The 26,122-nt window shown below is 35.3% G+C and overlaps 1 protein-coding gene and 1 long non-coding RNA gene across 3 annotated transcripts in view; one reads left to right on the top strand and one right to left on the bottom strand.

Moving 5' to 3' along the window:
• The window catches only part of LOC141518369 (uncharacterized), a 130,086-nt gene extending 122,335 nt beyond the window's left edge, over positions 1–7,751 (top strand). The window contains exons 6-8 of one of the 2 annotated variants that reach the window (XR_012477167.1): positions 1,589–1,665; positions 3,880–3,930; positions 7,062–7,751. This is a non-coding gene — a long non-coding RNA (uncharacterized LOC141518369). The remainder of the gene's footprint in view (positions 1–1,588; positions 1,666–3,879; positions 3,931–7,061) is intronic. The other variant, XR_012477168.1, reaches the window with a different exon arrangement.
• A 1,341-nt stretch (positions 7,752–9,092) lies between these two features.
• On the bottom strand, positions 9,093–24,474 carry NMUR2 (neuromedin U receptor 2). The gene is made up of 4 exons (XM_074230323.1): positions 23,731–24,474; positions 17,219–17,303; positions 15,854–15,979; positions 9,093–9,337 (listed from the first exon to the last, which is right to left on the bottom strand). The coding sequence occupies exons 1-4, from the start codon at positions 24,472–24,474 to the stop codon at positions 9,093–9,095; spliced, it is 1,200 nt and encodes a 399-aa protein (XP_074086424.1).
• Between the last annotated feature and the right edge of the window lie 1,648 nt (positions 24,475–26,122).

Here is a 26,122-nt window from a genome sequence, read left to right as displayed (position 1 = left end):
GATTTTAGAGTATATTAAGTCCAAGGCCCTGATTTTTCAGAAGAGGGAACAAAAGTCCAGAAGCAGTCATAACTGGAAAATTTGATATTTAAAACAAGCAATAGCAAACATATCCTCAAATTATCATTATAACCCATGATGACAGAAAATAATGCAAGAAATACTTAAGAAAAAGTAAATTGTACAGGACAGGAGGTATTTGGTGAAATTTAGAGGAAGGACCCATATCAGCATCCTTAATTTATTTCCCAGCTTTGTTTTCAACTCTGTATATTGCTACCATTCCAACTTGCCCTACCCCAGAAACACTATATACTACACTATATATATATATATAATATAAACACTATAACACTATATACTGTTCTACAGCTCTTTTGTTTGTGTGTGTGTGTGTGTGTGTGTGTGTGTGTGTGTGTGTGTATGAGATCTTTCCATATAAAAATGGAGGTTCCATAAGGGTAGAGGATATCTTTTCTTTTGCTTGTATTTGTAGCATAGTATGTGGCATAATAAATGTTTGATAGCTGTTTGTTGATTTGTTGATCATGAATATAATGAAATATATTGTAAGAAATGATGAAATACATGATTTCAGAGAAAGTTGGGAAGATTTATATGATCAGATGCAGAATGAAGTTAGGAGAATTTACTCAAAAATAACATTTAAAGATAAACAACACTGAAAGACAATGGGATGGGATAAATGTTAGTTTGGAGGCTGAGTCAGGCAGTGATGATTGCCCATTTTTTTCAATCATAACAGAATTATTGTTGATTTTGTTTAATTTTTTTATTCATGTTTGGTTCTTCATGCCCTCCTTTGGGGATTTTCTTGGCAAAGATACTGAGTGTTGTGCCATTAATTTTTTACAGCTTATTTTACAGAGGAGGAAACTGAGGCAGTCAAGGGATAAGTGACTTGCTTAAGGTCACACAGCTTATAAGTTTCTGGTTCCATATTTTTTTTCTTACTGACTCAAGACCAGATGCTCTATCCAGAGCTGCCTAGCTGCCTATATTTTTGAGAAGTAGTTTGCCAATTTTTTGTTTTCAGGATCCCTTTCCATATTTAATAATTATTGAGGACCCCAAATAGTTTTATCGATTGATGTTTATCAAGTAGGAAATTAAAACTGCTAAGTTTTAAAATATTTGTTTAATTTATTTAAAACAATAAGCATATTACATGGTAATAAATATTTTAATAAAAATAATATATTCCAAAACAAAAAATTAGTGAGCTTGTTGATGAATTTTTGCAAATCTCTCTAATGTCTGACTTAGTAGAAGACAGCTGAATTCTTATATCTACTTCTGTACTTGATCTGTTAGGATATATTATTTTGGTTAAATAAAATCCAAGCTCACACAAATATGTAGTTGGAAAGTGCAGGAGTATTTTAACAGACAAATAATGTCTTAGTATTATTAGTAAAATAGTTTTAATATGAATAGATAAATAAATAGATATGGATGACAGTGGTCATGGTCTCTCTCTTGTACTTGCGTAGCCTTGGCAACCCTTTTTAGACTTAGAATCATAGAATTTAGAGTTGGGAAATAACTTTTAGATCATTCATTTCAGGTTTCTCATTTTTCCTTACTGCAGAGGAGAAAACTGAGATCCCAGAGATGATCAATGACTTCCTCTAGGACACACAGGTAGGAAGTAGAACTGAGATTTGAACCTAGATCTTCTGATTCCAAATCCAATCTGCTTTCTACTATATTGTTCTGTGTTCTTTTTAGAATCATTATTTACTGTTGTTGGCCAGGTCATTTCAATAATGTTCAACTCTGTGATTCCATTTGGTGCTTGCCATTTCCTTCTCTAGCTCATTTTACAGCCAATGAGTCAAAAAGAGTTCAGTGACTTACCCAAGGTTACACAGTGAGAATTTGAGGCCAGATGTGAAATCACATCTTCTTGACTCCAGGTCCAGTATTCTATCCACTATACCACCTAGCTGCAAGGATCATTATAAATATTGATTAATTTTTCTTGTTTACTTAGCAATATTTAATATATCAGACTACATTAGTGGACCTCTAGCAATTGGCAGTAGTATCATTACCTGTCTACTTGCTGGTTGCTAATGATTTAAAAAATCTTAAAGCATCTGACAGGTTTTTAATACAGCATTCTCTGAAATTGATTTGAATACGAACATTGTGATGAAGATGAAACACCTTTCAAAAGACAATAGTAGGGGACAGCCAGGTGGCATAGTGGATAAAGCACCAGCCTTGTAGTCAGGAGTACCTGGGTTCAAATCCAGTCTCAGACGCTTAATAATTACCTAGCTGTGTGGCCTTGGGCAAGCCACTTAACCCCATCTACCTTGCAAAAAAACCTAAAAAAAATTAAAAATTAAAAAAAAAAAGACAATAGTAGCAATAATTGACAGTGTATCTCATGGAGCAGTAAACAATCTTTTGTTATTTTATCATCCATTAATAATTCAAAGGGAGTCAGTAAATAAAACAGTAATATAAAATTGGGGTGAGTAGGTGGCACAGTTTATAGAGTGCTAATCCTAGAGTCAAGAAGACTCATCTTTATGAGTTCAAATTTGGCCTCAGAAACTAGGTACATGACCCTGGACAAGCTGCTTAACCTTATTTGTCTTAGTTTTTTCATCTGTAAAAACAAGTTGAAGAAGAAAAGGACAAATTACTCCTGTACCTCTGACAAGAAAACTCCCAAAGGGGTCACAAAAAGTCAAATGCAATTTAATAACTACAGCAACAAATATAAAATGAATAGAAATGTGAGGCATTATTCTAATAAAGTAAGATTGCATTAATTCAGACTCTGCTACTATAGAATTTGTGATAAATAAAAAAACTTAGAATGTTGGCACTGGAAGGGAAGTTAGAAGGAGCCACTGGATTATTCCATTCTTGTCACTTAGCAAGCTTTAATATCTTGGAATGATAAACAAAACAAAATCTTTTAGACATAATTTTTTTTTTTTTTTTAGGTTTTTGCAAGGCAAATGGGGTTAAGTGGCTTGCCCAAGGCCACACAGCTAGGGAATTATTAATTATATGAGACCAGATTTGAACCCAGGTACTCCTGACTCCAAGGCCGGTGTTTTATCCACTACACCACCTAGCAGCCCCGAGACATAAATTTGATAGATAATAAACCCAAACAAACAACAACTGTGACCCAGGGAGGGGGAGGGTACTTAAGAGCCCAGGGCAAGTTAGTGTCACATTTGTATTTAGAATCTAATTATCCTGATTCATTTCAGTACTCTATCTCCTCAAAGGGTGGGATGGGCTGACTTCTACCTTTGAACCATTATTAAGGCTAACTATATAAATAATAATGTAAGCAAGATTATGTGGAGCATATTCAAATTGCCTGAGGTAATAGATTATAGTTTTGTATTCTAATGTACACAATCTGGCTGAGGCTGTGAGTGGCTCAATGAATAAAGCTCCAGTTCTGGAATCAGGAAGAAAAGAGTTTAAATCCGGCCTCAGACTCTTATTATGGGTAAACCACTTAACCTGTTTGCTTTTATTCACTGAAGAAAGAAATGATAAACCACTCTAGTATTTTTGTCCAGAAAGAATCAAAAGAACTGAAGAACAGCAAACCTAAAGTATCCATCTACTTAAAATAGTTGAACAACTAATTACAAATCCAGTACAAACTGCTGGGGGGGGGGGGGGCGTTGAGCAAATACTTTGGTCAAAGCCTTATGTTTGGTGACTGAGTGAACTAAAAAAGATAAAAAAAAATGCAGTTCCTACTCTCAAGGATATTATGGTCTAACATGTTTGTACAGTATAATAATAATAATAATATTAATAACAATAATAATAATAACCTGCACTTACATAGTATTTTTTTTTTTTTAGGTTTTTGCAAGACAGTGGATTTAAGTGGCTTGCCTAAGGCCACAGGGCTAGGTAATTATTAAGTGTTTGAGGTCAGATTTGAACTCAGGTACTCCTGACTCCAAGGCTGGTGTTCTATATCCACTGCACCACCTAGTCACCCAACTTACATAGTATTTTAAGATTTTAAGATTTGCAAGTGCTTTTCATGTTATCACATTTTATCCCCATACCAATAAATTCTATAATTATTTCCTTTTTACAAATGAAAGGCAAGCTAGGTGGTACAGTGGATAGAGCACTGGACCCAGAGTCACAAAGACCCATCTTCCTGAGTTTAAATCTGGTCTCAGATACCTACTAAATGTGTGACCCTGAATAAGTCACTTAATCTGTTAAATTAGTTTCCTCATCTGTAAAATTAGCCAGAGAAAAAAATGACAAAACTCCAAATGGGCTCACAAAGAATCAGACATGACAGATGAGAAAATGAGTAAATTGAAGCAAACAAAGGTTATGTGTGATTTGTTTAGACTCATTCAACTCATATAGTATATGAGACAGTATTTCAACTAAGGTCTTCTTGACTAAATCTAACACCTTTTGCACTGTACCACCTAGCTATATCAATAATAATTGCATCCATTTATAGTTATTGCTACATAAAAGCAGGCTCCCTAAAGAACAATACTGGTTATTTTGTTAATGGAATTTGAATTATTGAATTAATTTGAAAACAGTATAATTGTATTTTTAAAAGTTCTTTTTATTTAGGCATCTAAGTCAAACATAGCTTTTCTATTAGTAGACCAAACTAATGAATTTGTATAATATATACAATATTTTAACAAGAAAGATAAAATATAAGAAGTAACATTTATTTATCAAGCTGATAATAATTTATTAAACTTCTACTTTATTTAGGACATTGTGCTAGACGTAGATAAATAAACATAGTCTCTGTCTTCAAGAAACTTATGGTCAAATAGGGTAAATAAAATATATTTATTTAATTCAATTTATCAAATTCAATTCAAAAAATATTTATTTAGTGCTACTATATGGACAATATTATAAAGGACCTGAAGGACAATATTATAATGGTAGAAGATGAAGGGGCAAGCTCTTGCCCTTTAGGAAGTTATAATTTATCATGATTCTTATCTGTGTAATAAAGTCCCCTAAGAAAACATATTAGATAACTCTTAGGAGATGAAATATGAGAAAAAATTTGACTTTTCATTTGGTTGGCTGACTAGAGTTGAAACAACTTTCATTTACCTTGGAGACAGATGCCTTACATATTATATCTATAGACAACAACAACAACAATGGCTAGCATTTACACAGTGCTTTAAGGTAGGCAAAACATTTTATATATGTTATTTCATTTGATCTTCACAACAGATTTAAAGAAATAAAATAACTTTAAAGACAATTGCTATAAGTGAAAATAAGTACACAGGAGATATGGACAAGAAAATTTTCTGCACCTCTGAAAACAAGTATCAATGTATGACATTCTGGGTAACATTTTTCCTCTGGGATAATTATGAAACCCAAGTTAACAAGTTCTCTCTGTGCCAGTGATGTTAGTGGCTGTGTTTTTTCAATGAACTAAATAACCATGATTTTTTTCTGACCTGCAATTAGAGAGATGACACATACTTCTGGATATTTATTATTTTATATGCATGTATGCCAGATGGATGCAGCTAAAAGTTCATCATTTTTTAAGAAAGAGATTTAGATGAATTTAGCCAATGAAAACACATGTTTTGACAATAACAACAATCACAACATCAACAACAATTCTTATTCTCATAGGATTTTATGATTCCTTGACACTTTATGTATTTTTTTGTTTGGCTGTTTTTTATTTGTATCTGACTCTTGATGACCCCATTTGGGATTTTCTTGGCAAAGATATTTGAGTGGTTTGCCATTTTCTCTTCCAAGTCATTTTGCAAATGAAGAAAGTGAGGCAAACTGGGTTAATTGATTTGTTCAGGGTCACATAGCTAGCAAATGTTTGAGGCCAGATTTAAACTCAGGAAGATGAATCTTTCTGATTTCAAACCCAACACTCTATCTGCTGCACCATCTAGCTGCTGGGGTCTTTATGTAAATTTTCTTAAATGGTCCTAACCCAGCCTTGTGAGACAAGTATAATTCTCATTTTGCAGATGAAGAAACAGGAACATTGACTTATCCAAGGCTGTGAAACTGGAAAACAGTACTGCTCCTGGGAAGAGAGTCCTGTTCTGGGTGATTCGTGAGAGTGATTCACCAAGAATGGTGAATATACCATTCACCAAGAAATCCTTATTGATCAATAATCCACCATAGAATCATAGATTCTAGGGGTTGGAATCAACCTTAGAAATCAATCCATAGCTGAGCAGTAACTTCTTCTATAACATCTTCAGCAAGTGGTTATTCAGCTTCCATTTAAACACCTATAATGTTGGGGAAACTTGCTACCTCCAAAGGAAGTCCATTCTGCTTTTAAAAAGCTCTAACTTTTTAGAATTTTTTAATCATATAAACCCCTGTCCCTATGTTTCTTCCTTAGGACCCCTCTTCATCATAGTCTTGCCTGATAGGGAATAAGCAGGGGAAAAGTCTAATATCTCTTCTATTTCTTTAATATCCTCTCAAAGTATGTAAAGACAGCTAACATCATGCACAAATCCTTTTTCATTTCCTTTAATCAATCCTTTTTTTTTTTTGGCAAGGCTGTGGGGTTAAGTGACTTGTCCAAGGTCATATAGCTAGGTAATTATTAAGTGTCTGAGGCCGGCTTTGAACTCAGGTACTCCTGACTCCAGGGCTGGTGCTCTATCCACTGTGCCACCTAGCTGCCCCTAATCAATCCTCTTTTGATATGATTACTCACCATCCTGGATTCCTTAATTACGTTTGACTTTGCATTAGCTTTTTGGGGGTATGTAGACAACGGGGGTAGAATCTACAAAATACCTCTTGCTATCTCCTATTTGTACCTGAGGCAAGTAAAAGTCTAGATCTTTTGCACATCAGCTGTTGTGTACTTACATGTCCCTCATCCTGTATTTATACCATTGGTTTTTGAAGGCAAGAATAAGACTTTACATCAATGTATATTCATATATTAATCTATTCTCATTTGATTCAACTCATCTTTCTAACCTTTTGCTCTCTTCTTTGCATTTTGTTTTTAGGAGAAGGTTACCAATGACATTTGGAATGTCAGCCAAGACCAGAGACTTAATGGAAAAGAAGACAATTACTTCGGCATCAGGGATTTAAATTATATTCATCTCAATGTCCTCCAACTTCACCTTATCCATCTCCAGCTATGCACAAAGATTCTAGAATGAGTAGCATGGGGTCTTGCATGATCTCACAGTAAAGGAAAATATCTAAGCATTATTAAAGCAGAAAGTGACAAAACTTTCAGAAAGATTTTAAATAAAAAGATCTGAAAACAAAGAAACTCTACACTTGACTGTCAACAAGAACTATAACAGCAAAATACAGACCACATAACCTATTTTCAAAGAATTATGAGGCATGGAGGTTTGATTGTAATTTGGTGAAATGAGTGGTATGGGGTAAAGGAATCAGAGAGTGATGAAGACTGTTATTAAAACTCCCATTTCTTCATTCTGTTCAGGAGGAAAAAAAACACCTGGGTTAGAGATGGGAGGTAAACAGCTGGATCTTGAGAGTGACTTGTTACCAGCAGGTGCTTAATAGGTACCAATAAATATTGGTAACTGAATAAAGTGAGGACCTTCTTGTTTCTTTGGATGGGGCTTCTCAAGACTCTAAATGGAGTACAGAAACATGTTATCAGATGTGTTCAAATGACACAATCCACAGTCAGGTTCAATACTGCCTTGTGCCTTTTGGGGTGTGAGTAGATAGTGGGTCTTTGGATTCCTCATAGGATTTGAAGATTAAAAGCTATCTGAAAAATCATTTCTTTGCTTTCTTCCTACTCACTCAAATTTACATATAGAAAGGCTGATCTTTTAGTGACTTTCTCAGAATCATAAAGCAAAGTGACAGAGATGTGACTAGAACCCAGGTCTTTTAAGTATGAGTAACTATTTATATCAAAATATTGCTGTCTGCCCACATATGTCACAGAGTGATAGGAAATTAATTAAGGGAAACTCTCCTCTCTAGGCACAGATATAGACTGAACTATCTGCTTTGGGTTTCAGGCTTTTCACCAGGAAAGCTCACAGATAGATATGGAATGGTAAAGAAGTGCTCATTTAAGGATTACAAAGTTTTTTTTTTAACATATATTATCTCATTTGATCCTGAAAGCTCTGTGATATAGAGAGCAGAAGGATTATTTCTCCATTCCACTCCATAGGAATTAACTGAGGCTTTCAGCGATGAAATGACTTGCCTAAGGTCACATGGGTAGTTAGCATCTGAGCTGGAATTTTAATACAATTCTCTGGTTGCCCAGTCTTAAATTCTTTCCACTATATCACAATCTTTGCATACAAATTTGTCCTTTGGATCCTTTTATCGTCTCAGTGCCTATTTCTTCTCTTTCATTATCTCATCCATCTGCCACCCTGCCTCTAACCTTATCTTTCCATCTACAGAATTTATTCTCGGTTTGATTTTATTTTGGCTAAAACGTTAACAGATCTTTAAAATTTTATCTCTCATGTTAAGCTGCAATCCCCTTCAGAGATATTTGCATTTCAATACAAGCCTCATGAAGTCTGAAATATGAGGATTGAAACTCTGATTATATATGCCTGAACCTAGAAGTGAAAGTTTTGACTAAGTGATGTCATACCTTTTGCCCTTTTGAATCATATGAATTATTTGCAAGATTAGCCCTGGCTATTGTTCACAATGATGATAATTAGTGTTGCCCACCCCCACTAGTGGATTGAACACATTACCTTATTTAAAAATAATCATCTTCTCCTAAAACAAGCATTATTCTAAAGAAGAGGCAATAAGAAAACAAATGTAATCTCACAGCAAGTATTAAACTATAACATCAAATTCTAAACCAGGAATGTCTAACCTTTTAGCTCTTCTGGGATGAAAATATAATTCTATATTATGACAAGTTTTTATTGAGTAATGTGGTCCAGAAGAGTTAAAAGACTGGACTCCCATGTTCTAAGCTCTCTAAAGATCATAACACCTGGTCACGAAGCAATTCAAAAGTCATAGATTTCATCACATATCAACATTGACAATAAAACTCAGAGGATGGTAGATACATGTGAGCTGCTAATTGATGTTCTCTGGGGAAATGTGAAGCTGGCATCTTCATTCATAAGGCGACATTTCCGATGCAGAAAGGTGACCTGCTGAGTAGGGGGGCCATTCTGAGAATGCTTTGGGTGCTTGCACAAGGAGATCACATTTAGGAAGGCTGCACGGAATCGGTGGGAGAACAGGTTGTAGATGATGGGGTTCACAGCAGAACTCAGGTAGAAGAAAACTCCTAGAGACATTAGCAGAAAGAAGGATAGAAGGGAAGGGAAAAGGAGAGTAGCTGTCAGGTGATTGTCTCAGGAAAGTATTTTAATTTAATTTAACAGCTATTCATAAAACATTTATTATGTGGAAGGCCTTGCTTTAGGATCCTGGGACACACAAAGATGAAAAGATAAATTCTTAACCCTGAAAGAATTAAGTACTAGTCAGAAAATACCATACTCCTTTTGCTCTGATAATTGCAGTTATATGTTCTTGTCACTTGATCTGTCTAGTTCCCTCTAGTTTCTTCTGTAAAATGGGGATGATAACCTTTGCATGACCTCCTCAGAAAGCTGCAGAAGAAACATGCTTTGAAAATATTTGAGCACTACATAAAGATGAGCTATTATTATCACACTACTTTTAGTGCCCATGATTTTATCGGTACCCATCTGCTTTCATTGATGCGACTTGTTTGCCCCAATAGATGCATAAATAACAGCCTAAGGGCCAGGTTGTTCCTTACATACCAACTTTTCCCTGATCTTGGACTCAAAGTTTTTCAAGCTTGAAAGTAGCTACCAGGGTTGTTGCTCCATTATCATAGCACTGGAGAACCCAGGCTCCCCTTCAAGTGATTTATTGATTTTGTCCTTCATAATCCAAGAAGACCATGACTTCAAGGGAATAATGACATGACATGCACATTATGTTTATTAAAGTGAGGGTAATGTCGTTCAAAGACATCCTTCTCACTGCTTCTTCCAAAAATGCATTAACTCAGTGACTTGATAATATAGGAAACCGGACTTCTGGTTGATATGGCTACTGTGGGAGACCTTGGTTCTAAAGATATATATCTTTCCCATGCCATCAAGGCTCCATGGCATCACTATAATACTGGGCAAAGTGTTAGTATGATATTTTTATGGTAGCACATGACAGTACAGTAAAGCTAACCTAGCTCATGATAGTCTAATCATCAGTATTGTAATTTTTAGTGAGAAATTTTTGACAGCAGGGCAAAGCTGCTGTCACTTGATGGTCTATGCTAGTGAGCTCTGTAACCATACTTCCTCTTGGAACCCAAAGACTTTGGTTTCCCAGAAGAGAGGTCTTGGGAATATGCCACCAGGTTATAGGTTGGTAAGGTTTAAATTTGGAACTATGACAATTATTTATTTGTCTTTGAATTTCCAACTCCCAGGCCATGATGATATATCAGAGGGAGGTGGAATAGTGGGCAATGGAACATAATGAATGTCATCCATTCAGGAGTTACCTCTAGTGGTATAGATTGCAATCTATCTACATCTGCCAATCCTGAATGACTCATCATTGTAAAAAAAATGCTGCTTAGTAGTCTCAGTCATGTCTGATTCTTTGTGACCCCATTTAGGGTTTTCCTGGCAAGGATCCTAGAGTGATTTGCCATCTCCTTCTCCAGCTCATTTTACAGATGAAGAAATTGAGATAATAGAGTTAAGAGACTTGCCTTGAATCATACAGGTAGTAAGGTTCTGAGACTGTATTTGAATTCAGGTCTTCCTAACTCCAGGCCTGCCACTCTATCCATTGTAACAGCTAGCTGCTCCTGTTTATGTTTTAGGATCAGAGATTTAGAACTTCTTAAAAAGTATTTAGTCAGTCACATAAATTGTAAAGGTGAGAAAACTGAGACTTAGGGAGGTTAGGTGACTTGCTCAGGGTTATATAACTAGGAATCATCCAGTCATATGTTCAACCTAGAGGATCCACTCCACAATACTTCCAGGTCCCATATTTTCATCTATGTGGATCCTCCTTTAACCCTAAAACTAGGTTAGACTCCACAGAGCCTGCTTCAACTATCTTCATAGCCTTTGGAACAAATTGTTCTCATCTGTCTATTCAGTTTTCACAGGATTGGGGTAGATACCCCCCTATTCACCAACATGTTTGAGGACTGTTGGTTACCTTTTACATGGATTAGACCATCTGACAAGACAGTTTTGGGATATGGATATCATGAATGCCTGTGATATGAACTGGGCATAAATAGAATTAATTGGGCTTTGATATATTCAAATACGGGGATGAATCCTTGTGATCTCATTGAGAAAGGCCTAATCTATTGTACAATACTCTGAGATGACAAAATTATCTAATCAAAGTTACCAACCATACATTTAAAGATCAAAAAGAAAGAGATGAAAGGGAACCTTTTAGGAAACCTTGATTCAAGCTAGTTGACTCTGATTAGTCAAACTCCTTTTTTTGATTTGCAGTTAATTAATGTATAAATTCCCAAGGTGGAACAGGAAGTTGTTAAACTTTAGAGGAAAGGAGCTAAATGTCTCCTTTTTGTTATATGTATATATATATATTCTTCATTGGAAACTTCCATTTTTCAAGGAATAAGTGGCCACAATTATATCCTTGCTGAGTTAATATCACAAAAAGACAAAGAACTCCTAATACCTTTCCTTAACAATGCCCTGTTCTAAATGGTTTCGTCCCATTCCTCACCACAACTCTCTGCTCTTTTGTAGGATAATTAAATTTGGAAATCTCTTCCCCAAGAGGCATTTCATATAGGTGGAGGGATTATTTTTTAGTTATATATTTTATTTGTTTTCTAATTATATACAATAGTCGTTTCTACCAATCATTTTTGGCAAGGTTTTGAATTTGACTACCTCCCTTTCCTTCCTCCTCCCCCCAAAGAAGGCAATCTAATTATAGTATTTACATTTGTTTCCATAATATGCATAGATCAAAACTGAATGTGTTTAGAGGAAAAAAATATCCATAAGGAAGAAAGAAAATATTAAAGATAAAAATTACATAATATATGACAACTTTTTAAAAACTGAAGATAATAATCTTTGGTCTTCCTTTAATTTAGGTGGAGAGATTCTTTGGATGCTCCCACTTGTAAATGATATAGTGGTTTCTTGAAATAAGAATATTAAAAAGTTTCCTCAGTAAGCTCCATTATAATTCAAAAGAGATCAGTCTAACAATACACATAAGAAAACTATAATTCAGACTCATGTTTTTAGATTTCAACATGCACTGAGATGACAACTTCATTGAGTACATCAGTATTTGCATCTGAAGGTACTACAGTTGGACAGCAAGTTATACATAGAATTAAATATGAAGAAAGGAATGACCTAAGATGCATTTGGAAAAATGTGCATTACAATCAATAATTCCAAGTATTCTGTAGTACAAAAACTCTCTTCTAAACAAAATGTCCTGATTCTGTATTATTGTGAATATTATAACAAAATAAGGTCCAAAGAATCAAGTTTTAAGTGAACCAAAAGGAATTGGATTAAATATATTGGAGGTATAAAAAGATTTATCAGTTTCATTGAAGACCTACATATACAAAATGGCATAGAGACTATCACTGAGGAAATATCTATATATATAATGGAGGGGGGGTGATCAGGAGAACCTCTGATCAATTTGATGAGCTTAAAGTATATGAACTTTTATTGGAAAGATGCTTCCTCTGGAGGTTAGCATGTACCCTAGTTTTTTTGCTAAGAACACTTGGAATTCCTCTTATTAGTCTCTAATGATTGGAATTGATTCCTGATGCCTGATTAAGGTTCAGGAGGATGTATTATTTTTAAAGGACCCACCTCCTCTAGGATCATTGAGTGAACAATAATTGCCCACCTCATTTACTCCCTTTTCATTTCCTGTACTTTCCTTTGAAATTCCAGATCAGAGCATAGTAAGAATGGGAGGAGGGAAGGAAGGATTAGGTAATTTCCTTGAGTAGGAGCATAAAATGATGACTTGCAGAAGTATAAAGTCAGCAGTTTATACTTGTCCAGGTAAGCCTGAGAAGGGACTTAGTCAACTCCACAATCACTGATTATTTTCTTCTGGCTTTCTATTTTGTTTTCTGAGTATGGATCAGAATCTAAAAGTCCTAATGATGGACTTTTCTGGCTTTGGTAATGTAATTACATTGTGAGGTCATTCTGATTGACAGTTATCACATATGAGAACTTGTCTCCCATAAGGAGAAAATTTCCTCACAATATGCTCCTTGTAGAGGAAGAGGATATGTCACTAGGGATCAGCTTGCTGCTGAAGGATTAAAGCCTTACCATGAGGGATAAGAAGAGGAAATTTGCAACACTTTATGTTATTATACAATATTGTACATATGCTATAATACAATATTGTATTATAAAATAATATCCCTTAATCTCAGGAAATTTAATTGTTCATTAAAATGATGAAGATTTCTTTTGATCAGTAGTCATTTTATGTATAGTAAGAAAATAATTTGAGTTGATAATATAGTTAGAGTAAAAAATGATCAATGGAAACCATAAAATATAAATATTCCTGCAATGAGGTTCCTAGAGCATTGGATCGATCCTCGGGAGAGACTCTATGGGAAAAAAATTTGACAAACACACAGGATGAGAAAATATGCATGAATTATGATCTGTGGATCAGAATCTAGACTCATTGCTATATTGAAGTCCAGAGGTTAGAGATGGAAAGGATTTATGCAAAGGATGAAGTAGTTAGTATCCTAATCCAATTCCTTCCTTTTATTTTATAAATTGCAAAAAAAACAAAAAAGAAAACCCCAAATTCTGAAGCCCAGGAGAACTTGCCCATAGCTAGTAAGTGACAGAATGGGGACTTATACTTAACTCACAGTTTCTTCTGAATCTATAATATATGGGTCTCTAGCTATAACACAATTAGTATCAAGTAAACTCATTATGAGTCAGTATTATCATTCTTAGTCTTACTATGTCCACAGAACTTAGAGAAGAAAAATATCATAAAGACAATCTAATTTACCTCATTTTATAAAGAGGGAAACTGAGACCCACAAGAGGAAGTGAATTTCAGATGTCTTAAAAGCTTCTTTTATTTCACCAGTTCTTTTTTGACCTCAGAACAATTGTTGTCTATCACAAGTTAGCATTAACTCATGAATTAACTATCTTATGAAATCTCTCGATTTGTGTTCTCAGTGGAAATAAAGGGAAGGAGGATGGGTCTTTGAAAAGACTCATGTATTCATGTAAACGTGCTGTAAATGTTCCACAAAAATAAAATATTACTCTTTCCATTGCTTTCCCTCACATTGAATACGTCCATATTTCTTTGTATCTGATTCCAAAAGAGGCAGCCTTGGGCAACTAGGTGACAAAGCGGATAGAACAAGACATTGCAATAAGGAGGACCCAAATTCAAATCCAGCCTCAGACCCTGGGCAAATCATTTAACCCTGATAGCCTCTTAAAAAACATTACAAACTGATTGACCAAAATGATCATTTCAATAGAGCTTGAAATACCCCATTCCTGTGAGATAGAGGTTGAAAGGTTTGTCAGTAGAAAATACAAACAGATTCAAAGACTTGACTCTTACTCTCTGAAAGTCAGATTCAACAGAAGTTGTTATCATTTCCCATAATATGAAGCATAGACTCAGAAAGATGAAAGGGTAGACTTCTATTGATTTATTTGCTTAAGGTTAAGTTTCTACCAGGTCAATTAAAAGACTTGTCCTAGGGAAATCCTGTATCACAAATGCTTTTGGAGTTTAGTCCAATCACCTTTGACAAAAATATCTATATTTATACCAATTCATTTATCATAGAACACAAAAGCAACTAAACAAAGATCTGAGAAATTTGGATTCTACTCAATGCTTTCACTAGATTTGATATGTGATTTTGGCAAAATTATTTAATACTCCTTGGTTTAAGTTTATTCATTAAAATGAGGGAATTGTATTATGAATTTTGCAAGCTCCTTTCAAGTCAAGATCATTTCTTATTTTGCATTTGTATATCCAGTGCCTAACCCAGGGCCTGATATAGAGTAGGTGTTTAATAAGTGCTTATTAATTGAAAAATGTTCTAAAGTTTCCTCTTAGCTCTAACATTCTCTATTTTAAGGTCCCTATCGACTCTTTTATCCTCTATTCTAATTTAAGGCTTCCATGTAGATTCTACCCTTAAATTATCTTCCATGAAATAGCTACAAAACATAATTCTGATAATGAACTTTAGGAATACCCCTCACAAGTAAATATTGTAGGTTTCTAACTTCTATTTCAAAAGTTCTTAACATTTTTTTTGAATTATGGATTCATTTGGCATCTTTATAAAACTCATGGATCTCTTCTCAGAATAATATTTTTAAATTCATAAATAAAAGAAATAGGATTAGAAAGGAAACCAATCATATTGAATAGTAGTTATCAAAATATTAAAAAACAAATTGAAGGGGCAGCTAGGTGGTGCAGTGGATAGAGCCCTGACATTGGAGTCGGGAGTACCTGAGTTCAAATCCATTTTCAGACACTTAATAATTCCCTAAGTGTGTGACCTTGGGCAAGTCACTTAACCCCATTGCCTTGCAAAAACAAAGACAAAAACAAACCCCCAAACAAGTTCATAGTTAATAATCCCAGTAGAATATCCAGAATCTAACATTCTAGGCAAGAAGTGTTAGAGAAACAGCTCAACACATGACATCAGCAATGATAGAGAACTTACCTGATATCACATGGATAAGGTTGAACACTGATGCCAGAGATTCAGTCCATTCTTCCACAAAGCTAAAGAAGAGTCGGTCAATGTGGAATGGAGTCCAGCAGATAGCAAACACCAAGACCAAGATGACTGGAGTAGATTGGTAGAAAGGAAATTGAAGATGGTCAGATGAAATGACATTAAAAAATAACAACCACACTTCTCTAGTCAATTCTTTAGATGAGATCAATGATTACTTATAAGAAATTGGCCTAATGGTTTATATTTCAGGATTATGTTCAGTTGATATTCTAACTTCTGTTCTTCAAAGACCCTTCTAATTCTGACATTCAGCTTTCAAATCCCTTCTAGCTATGAATTGCTATGCTATATGGTCTGGGGCCCTTCTAAGTCTAATAGTTAAGGATTTAAACATAGTATAAATCACCTTTTTTTTGAACACTATCATACAAGGTTGTTAGAATATATTTTTATTAGCTTCATATTCATTTTCATTTCTTGTTTTTTTTTTTTTGCAAGGAAATGGGGTTAAGTGGCTTGCCCAAGGCCACACAGCTAGGTAATTATTAAGTGTCTGAGACCACATTTGAACTCAAGTACTCCTGACTCCAGGGCCGGTACTCTATCCACTGCACCACCTAGCTGCCCCTCTTGTTTTTTTCTGACATAACCTCTATGCCACTATAATTTTAAAATATTTAAATCCGAACAGAGAGACTGATGCAGAGATTATAAAACAGCAATTTCATTTCTTATTTTTGATACATCCTTCTCCATTCATGAATTTTTTAAAGTGATAACAAGATGAACATGTATTTCTATTTGATGATAAAGGGCTTACTGTATTTATGACTCACCTGAACTTTGTGTAGTCTCACTGTAATCAATAAAAGATCTATATTTATGTTCAAGAATTTGTGATTTGTACAGTCTCATTGTATTTGTGTAGTCTCACTGTAATCAATATATCAACATTTTTTAAAAGATCTATATTTATGCTCAAGTATCAATGAATGATAAAGTAGTTCTGTTTTCAGACTGGAAAACTGATGCATTGAGAGTTTTAAAAATATTATTTTCCCTCAGTAATGCATTTAGCTCTTTTCTTTCCATAGGTGGGGAAGAATTGTCAAATAACATTACTTTTTTTGATATTGAGCTTGCAGTCCACTGAAACCATCACAGAATTTTTTAGATGAACTGTATCAAACAATATCTCCCCATCTTAGCTTTGGGAAATTAATTTTTTTGTAGCCCAGGAATGAGACTTTGCATTTCTCCTTTCCCACTCCCTACCAGAAATTTCTTTTCCTTCTTTTCACATCCTTCTCTTTTACCTTTGCTTGGAGTGGAGGTCTGACAACTTACACAACATCTTTGTGACTGATTTTCTGGAGGGTCTTTGAACATTTGCAGTCATTTCTTTGGCCTCAAGAGATTGATCTTCTCGAAGCTAGAATGAAACCATTGGGAAAAAGTCAGAAGGTGGGGGTGTAATATGGTGAGGAATAATGAGAATGATCAAGCAACAGATCCTTGTTCTAGATAGCTTAGCACATTGGAAATGGCATTAGTTTTGAAGTCAGGGGACCAGGGTCAAAATCATGCTTGCTTCTTACTATGTGACCTTAGATGAGTTATTTAGCCTTTATGGACTTTAGTTTCCTCATCCAGTTAAAATGAGAGCATTGTATTAGATAGATTCTCAGGTTCATTCCAACTCCAAAGATAAAACTCTATTACCTCTCTGTTATTAATATGTGCCATCTGGGCACCTTACTGTAAAGATAATGCCATTCATGAACAGAATTATAGAATATTTGCCTCAGAAGGGATCTTAGAACATGTACCATAGAATATCAGAGATAGAAGGAGTCATATAACATAGCATATTTTGACATGGAAAAGACCTTGGAACTGATAATTAACATTTATAGTTCTTCTATAGGTATTATTACTCCCATTTTGCAGATGAGCAAATTGAGGCTCTCAGGCAGCTTGGATGACTCAGCAGTCAGAATGTTAAGCCTGGAGTCATAAAATCTTACTATATCTGGCCTCAGACACTTACTACTATGTGACCCTGGGTAAGTCACTTAATCTATATTACTTCTGTAAAATGAGTTTTAGAAGGAAATAAAAAAATAGTGTCTTTGTCAAGGCAATCCCAAATAGAGTCAGAGAATTGGACATGACTAAATTGACTGAACAACAACAACAACAAAAATTGAGACTTTATGAAGCTAGCTGACTTTTCCATGCATCAGCATATATTTGGTAAGTGTGAGTGGTAGGATTCAAATCTATGTCTCTCCTGATTCCATATGCAACATGTTTTTTCCCTATTCTACTGGAATTGGAGGTTCAAATAAGATATTAATTATGAAAAACACTCAGTACGGTGCCTGATGTGTAGTAAGCATTATATTTATTTTATCTATCATATCCCTTACAGACAGACATTATGAGATCCCCTTTCAGCTCTGACATTCTAGGTTCTATGATTCCTTTTGTCTCACACAATTCAAATATTTTATTATAGTCAAAGACTTTCAGTTGACATTTTAGTTTTTAAGTTCTGAAGCACCTTTCAGCTCTGACATTCCATATTATTATTAGAACATTGAGTACCACATCTAGGAGGGACCTTTGGATACGGAGCACAGAATTTCCAAGCTAAAAAAAGGATTGTGGCATTCACAAACCTAAATCCTCACTTTATAAATGTTAAAAAGCTCAGACAGAGGACCTACCTTGGACAACAAATGAGGTATGATCCTAGGAAGGGGAAAAAATGAAAAACTTTGTGAAGTTATTTTATGTAATAAAAGAAAATGGGACAGAAGTTTTATACAATTGAAATAATTGGCTTCATTTGAAAAACCAGACACTGTGCAATGTTTCTAAGCTCACAAGTGAATTCACAAAGTGCTATTCAAAGTCAGTGCTAACAGAGTTAGTGGTCTTCCACAAAGAGATTCTTGATAATCAGGTGTCTTTCATCCAAGTAATCTCTGTGCTATTTAAGAAAAAGTAGACAGCTGTACTCTGTAGGAAGAACATAGATAGTTAAGGTTAGATCCCAGCATCTAACCAAGAAGCATTCCGATTGAAACTCAGTTTTAATTCATTTCAAAGAAGGTACATCCCCAATTCTTTAAAATCCTAGGAGGCAGAATTTTATTAAAAAAAAATACTGAATCAGATTGATGTCAAGAAAGCCTGGATTTCTATATTTGTTCTACCACTAATTTGCTGTGTGTATCTAGGACTGAATCATATTTTCTTTCTGTACCTCAGTTTCCTCATCTCTAAACTAAGTATGGCAAGTTAGATGCATGCTAAGGTTCCCTCTAACATAGACATTCTTTGCTCTTTGTTGTGGAAAGAACCCTGGGTTTGAGTTTGAATCTTGTCTCTAATACTTATAATCTCTGTGACCTTGGAAATAGCATTGGTTCTGAAGTCAGAGTCTCCAGAGGCAGGCACTCCAGAATTAGACCCAAAATACTTTTTATTTCTCTAGGTCTCTTGCCTTCCTAATTTATTTTTTTTAACATCCTAGACAATGGAGTTTGTGCTTAGAAGCTATATTGTTCATGTGCAGTTGTCTGTTTTCTCCCTCAGATGATCTCCCTTAACATTCTTTGTCTGTTTTTCATTTGGAAAATTAACAAATTAGACTAGGTCAATCAGTCATCAAAGATGTAATGAATGCCTTCTATGTACTAGACACTATTCTAAGTACTTGGTGATCTCTTAGGTCTTGTTCTGTTTGAAATATTTTGTTCTGGTTTTTTAAAATCAATCAATCCATCAATATTTATTACATATTGAAGCACAGGCAACTATAGTAGATACAAACAGAGGAAAAAGACAAGATCTCTTCTAGCCTAACCTTCTGTGTTTTCTGTTGAAAGAACAATTATCTCTCTCATTTTATGATTAACTGATTTTCTAACCCAAGTAATAAGCAATTCTGAAGTTCAGGATAGTAATAATAATAATAATAATAATAATAATAATAATAATGATGATGATGATGATGATGATGATGATGATGATAATAATAATACATAATAACCAGCATTTATATAGTGCCTCTACATGTCAGGCAATTCTCTTTACAAAATTCTCTAATTTTTTCTTCACAAAACTCATTTTATAGTTGAGGAAACTGAAAAAAAAGAGTTGAAGTGACTTGCCCAGGGTCTCACAGTTAGTGTCTGAGGCTAGATTTTAGCACTCAGTCCAGGCCCAATATTATCCACTTTATCATATAGATGCCAAGTAACAAGAAAAATGACCTTCAAATGAAGATGGGGTGGAGCAGCACAGAGATTCAAAGAAGAAAAAACACCCATAATAGAAATCCCTCAGAATTCAGTGAGAACATTTCATTTAGGAAAAAAAAATAGGGTGGGGCTCGGCTGTGGATGTGGAAACAGGCATTTATTATCTTTCTATTTTAATTATTTGTGATAACCAGGTTCTAAACTCAGTTGTTTGTGCTTTTGAAAGGGTACAAATACAGCTGAATGAACTCCAAATCCCACTCCTCCCATTTCTAGGCAGCTAGTGTATAGAATACTAAACCCAGTGTCAAGATGACTTGAGGGAAAATCCTGCATCAGACACTAGCTTGGTCACTCTGGACAAGCTATTTAACCTCTTAGTCTCTGTTAAAAGGGGATAATGAGAGTATCTACCTCCCAGGGTTGTTGTTAGGATAAATGAGATAATAAAAAGTGATTTGCAAACTTGAAAATGGTATATAAATGCTATTAATTTTTATTATTTGTTCTATTACAAAAAGACAGCAATAGAGACTGAAACAGTCTGAAGGGGAAGAAATAGAAAGAGGAAGGAGATGTATATAAGAGAAAGAGACAGACAAGGAGAGAGTGATATAAAGCTGCAGAGTGATGGAAGGAAGGTAAGATGAAGAAGTGGAGAAGAGAGATAGATTGACATAGATATTTAGAAAGATAGATATAGATAAACATTTTAAAGAGATGAAAGCAATGTGTAGAAAAATGGAATAACTGGGAAATATTGAGAGATGGGAAAGAAAATAGAGTTGGAGAGAGGGGGCAAGAGAAATCAATTTAGCAAATACTTCTTAAGTATTTATAACATGTAAGCCTTATGCTTGATGTTATGGATAAAAAGGAGAAAATACCATATAGATCCACCTTACAATTTAATAGGAAGATAAGGCATGTATGTACATAAATAACTGGATTATGTAGTAAAATTAGATAAATACTAAGGAAAGATCCAGATAATTTCCCCTGAAACATTTCAGAGAGAATGGATCATTTCTCAACTGGGGAGCAGTGTTAGGAGTTGTCCCAAATGTGGCTATTATATGCCACAGTAGAGACATTCCTTTAACACCTGGATCCAGGCAAGGAAACTCTAAATGAGGTTTAATTTCCTACAGTTTTACCATGCCAACAAAAGGAATAAGTAGTTGCTATCTGATGCCTTGATTGACCAGGACCAAGGACTTAGTATATAATATCCACATAAATTATCACTGCCAGCTTTTCTGGGAAATTATCTGTAGAGGGACACCTTTAAGAAAGAGCTAAGTGAGCTCATGTCAGATTTGCTCTCCTAAGAAACTTTTCCCTTGCTATGTCTAGGAAGTGACCCTTACTGTCCCCTGGGCTGTGGGATAGGCCAGTATCTGATGCTTTGGAGTAGTGGGGTGGATTTTATTCTTTGTGTCTCTGGGAGAGCAGAGACCTTAGGTCTGATGGTCTGTATGTACCTAAGCAATAGTTCAATCTACAACATCTCTCAGAAGTGGTCAACTATTCTCCACTTGAAACCTTCCCATTCAGCTTTTGAACAGTTCTATTGTTTTCAGTCAAGGATAAAACCAGATGGTCCAGTGGATAGTCCTGGACCTGAAGTCAAGAAGACCTGAATTCAAATCTGGTCTCAGATACTTACCTTGCAAGCTAAAGGAGACAGTGTAATGTTAACTAATAGTGGGGAGGAACTGCTTTTTTCCTTTTCTTTCTTTCTTTTTTTTTTTTTGGTATATCTGACACATAACAGGCATTTAATACATATTTGCTGATTTATTAGTACTCATGACTTAGCAAATAATTTTGCATGTAAGCACTGGATAATTGTTGAATCTGCTGAAGGGGGGGTCTTATTAAAAATGACACATATGAATTAAGTGTCTTCTATGTATAATATGTAAAGCCTTAGAATATGAAGGTTCATAGACTTTTAAAGAGAGAAGGGACTTAAGAACATAAGAAGACAGGTTTTTTTAGATCACATAGTACCTACATCACATTTTACAAAGGAGAAAACTGAGTAGCAGAGAGGGGAAGTCCTTGCCCAAGCACCCACATATTCTTGTAATAATGGTATTTAGCCATATTTTATCCTCTCTTAACTATATTTTTGAGGGAGGAGGGATAGGATAGTCTCAAGAGATACTTCTCAAGAGATACTCAAGAGATACTGGTTTTCAGTGAGGCAAATGTGTTTTCCAAGGAAAAAATGAAAGAACAGAACTCTGCCTAATTGGTATTTCCTCCATCCTTTTCTGCTAACAATACAATACAATACTTAGACATTCACCTCCAGGAGAATTATAGTTTAGAGGCCATCCTACCAGTCCCCGGGCTTGGTAGTTGGATCTGTTGCTCACATCCCTTACAGACAGACAGAGAAGCAAGTATATTCAGTCATATAACAAACTTCAAGGCATCTTAATAGAACACAAGATACAAATGTGATAAACCATCCTTTTCTCATTTGATTTAGTTCTCAAGACTCAATTTTTAAGTATTTAACTCAGTTCTTTAAAAAAGAAAAAGGTCACAGAGTTGACTTTTTTTGCAGTGACAAACTTCTTAGTACTGTGTCTTCTTAATACTGTCATTGTTAGAAGAGATCCTTTGCTTGGCTGCTCCTTCTGAAGATTTCTGCTACAAAGAAAATTGTAAATCAGCATTTGGGAAAGGAAACTGGGGAAAAGGAAGGAGATGAGCCTATGACCATTAAAAAAGAGGGAAAAAGTGAATTAATTGCTTAACACTCAGTTCTATGTATGTATGATGTTAACTATGAGATGTCTTTGTCCTTCTCTTGTTCTTTCTGTCTCTCTCCAACTCTCTTATCCTTTTCACTCAACATTTCTCTACTCTTCCATTTACCCATACATTGCTTTGATAGAGATATCTCTCTTTCAAATATATCTTACTTTGAAAATCTCTCTCTCTCTCTCTCTTTCTCTGTTGATCTATCTCTCTTTTTACTTCTCCACTTCTTCATCTTTGCTACCCTCCATCACTCTGTACCTTTATATCACTCTCTTCTTGTCTGCCTCTTTCTCTGATATACATCTCTTTCCTCTCTCTCTCTTTCTTCCCCTTCCATTTGCCTTCTCTTTTCTGTCTGTCTTTTTTGGTATTTGTTCAGTCTCTATAACTGTCTTTGTCTTTGTCTTTATCTCTCTTCCTCTTTTGCTTGTTTGTCTGTCTTTCACACATACATACACCTATATAAAACCACAGAGTAGATACTAGATTCAACTTCATATATGCTTATCCTTTTTTATCTTCATTTAAATCAAAGGAGAAGCCTGGGTATTAAGAAATTTTGTACCTTAAATGCTGCTCATGTGCTATAATCTATAACTGTAACAGCTTCTGACACACTGACCACTCAGAAGCAGTCAGGGCAAGAGAGAAAGCACTCTAAGGAAGCAGTATCTTGGAGCACATTTCCCCCCACTCTACTCCTCATAACAATAAACAGATGTTGAAGAAATTAATGTATGAATCTTATAAATAAGAGGCATTAGAAGACAAGTTCCCAAGAGACATAAAAGTTCAAATACTCACTCTCAGTCCCATGAGATAGTAGAGGATGCTCATGATGGTCATGGGCAGGACATAAAAGAGGAAAGAAGTCACCTGGATGATAAAATTGTAGATCCACATGGGTCTGACCACAGTGCAAATGGCTGATTCTGGGATCAAGGTCCCATTAGGGAAGTGATGGACCTTTATGCCATGTATACCTGTGTTAGGCAGGGAGAAAAGAATGGAGAAGACCCAGAGGGAGACAAGAATCCTCAGGGCTCGCCGCCGTGTACTCTCGAGCTTGGCTCGGAAGGGATGGAGAATGGCCACATACCTCTCCACACTGACTGTGGTCACACTCAGGATGGATGCAAAGCACACTGTTTCAAAGAGGGCAGTCTTGAAGTAGCAGCCCACTGGCCCAAACAGGAAAGGATAATTGTACCACATTTCATAGATCTCTAATGGCATACCGAAGAGCAGCACCAATAGGTCTGAGATGGCCAGGCTGAAAAGGTAATAGTTGGTGGGCGTCTTCATAGTCTGGTGTTTCAGAATCACTAGGCATACTAAGAGATTGCCAGTGACCCCCACCACAAAGATGAGTGCATACACCACTGTCATAGGCAAGAATAAATCACTTCTCCGGGGGCCACAGAAGAAAGTCAGGTAGTCCTCAGTGTTATTCCAATATTTCCTGTAGGGATCTTCTGGTATAAGCTGGTAAGACCAGGAGGAATTGTTTATTCCATCCATTCCATCCATTGATGACTGACTTGTCATTCTGACAAAGAAAGGAATCCCAGATAATTGCCAGATTTTTGATAAACACTCAAGTAGAGTCTGAGAAAGGAGGGAGTGGAGAAAGGAGGAATGAAGAAAGAGGGGGAGAGAGAGAGAGAGAGAGAGAGAGAGAAGAGAGAAGAAGAGAGGAGATTGATTATGTCCGCTTCAGTTTAGAGGTTGCTGCCTATTCTGGCTGAGCCCACTTGAGGAGTCCCAGAGACAGAAGCCCCTCCTTTCACAGCCCCTGGCCAATGACTGGGTGTCAAATTATATGAGAAGAAAGGACTCATCATTTGGCTCTGTGTGCTATTGTATCTGACTGCACTAGCTGCATGGAAAATCCAAGGTTTCTGTGAATCAGAGGGAGAAAGTAAAGAGAAACTGTGAAGCTGATTCAAAGACATGACACTAGATGCAAAGCATCTAGAACTTAAGTGGATTCTGGAAAGTGAATGTGGGAAAGTTGCAAGAAAATCAGAAATAACTTACAACCACAGGAAAGGGAAGAGAAAAACAGTAATCCTTACTGAGTTGGGACATTAAAATGACAATGTCTAAGGAAAAAGAATTAGAGACCATAGGATCACAGCATATTAAAGGTGGAAGGATTCCTGCCACAGTTTTGGGTTGGATTACTTGATCTCAAGAGTTTCTTTTACGTGGAGATTCTTGTATACTATGATTTGCTGACCCAAAACATGATCTGAAATAAGCCCACTAACAAATTTCTAGAAGCCCCTATGGAGAAAATGTTTTCCCCATTTCATTACTCCTAATATCCCTGTTTCCCCTCCCCAAACAAACAAATAAACCTACAACTTTTAAAAAAAAATTATTGTACTCAGAAACTATTAAAAATGATTGCTTCTCCTCTCTCAAGTTAAATTGAGAGTTAAAAAAAACAGTTAAGAAAGTGGAAAATACAAATTATTTCCTTTCTTAGAGCTTCCTTCCAAGGTGTTGCATTCACAGAAACTGTATTTTTTGAGGTAGACTATGTGAGTCAATCTACATAGGAACTGGAAGGAACTTTCCCATACTACTTTGCTCCAGTGTCTTCTCTGTGTTATTTAATTGCTTTTTTTACATCTTTAAAAAAACCTATAATTTTTCCTTTCATTTTTACATGATTCCCCTTTGAATATCCTTTATTCCTCTGAAATACAGTTACAAATCTCCTTTGAATCTCCTTTGATTTCAATTTTAAAAACTGTAATTCATCTTTTTTTTTTTTTGCCACATTAGACTTTTTCCAACAACAACCGAATTTACTGGCTTACAAAGCATCTCCCTCCACACTTTAACTCTTCTTCCTGAAATCATTAGCTTATCAATTATTATTGGAGATCAATTATTATTGGAGATGGGCATCTTTTAAATATGACAGTATGGTACTAACATTAACTGTTGCATTTGAGCAGAATTTGTTGCCTTTGCTTTTAATGTTATAACCACTGGTTATAGTTTTGATTGTTTTCATCATAGAATCCCACATATCTCCAGATTCTTCATAAATACTCTTCAGTACTTTAGTGTTTTGTTATTTCAGAATCTTGGACACATTAAATATTTCCAGTTTTTACTTTTACAAAGATGCTGCTATTCTTTTTTTGTTGATGTTTTCTTTCTATAAATGGTTTCCTAG

This window comes from Macrotis lagotis, chromosome 1 (assembly GCF_037893015.1).
Source record: "Macrotis lagotis isolate mMagLag1 chromosome 1, bilby.v1.9.chrom.fasta, whole genome shotgun sequence".
Classification (NCBI taxonomy): Eukaryota; Metazoa; Chordata; class Mammalia; order Peramelemorphia; family Peramelidae; genus Macrotis; species Macrotis lagotis.
The sequence above is the reverse complement of the archived record's forward strand: the minus strand, read 5'-3'. Positions and strand labels throughout refer to the sequence as shown.

Coding starts and splice junctions, on each gene's coding strand:
- NMUR2 (XM_074230323.1), bottom strand. CDS start 24,474: ATGACAAGTCAGTCATCAATGGATGGAATGGATGGAATAAACAATTCC. Junction 17,304..23,730: donor ACTATCTCATGGGACTGAGA/GTGAGTATTTGA, acceptor GTTTCATTCTAG/CTTCGAGAAGATCAATCTCT. Junction 15,980..17,218: donor ATCAGTCACAAAGATGTTGT/GTAAGTTGTCAG, acceptor AATCTACTCCAG/TCATCTTGGTCTTGGTGTTT.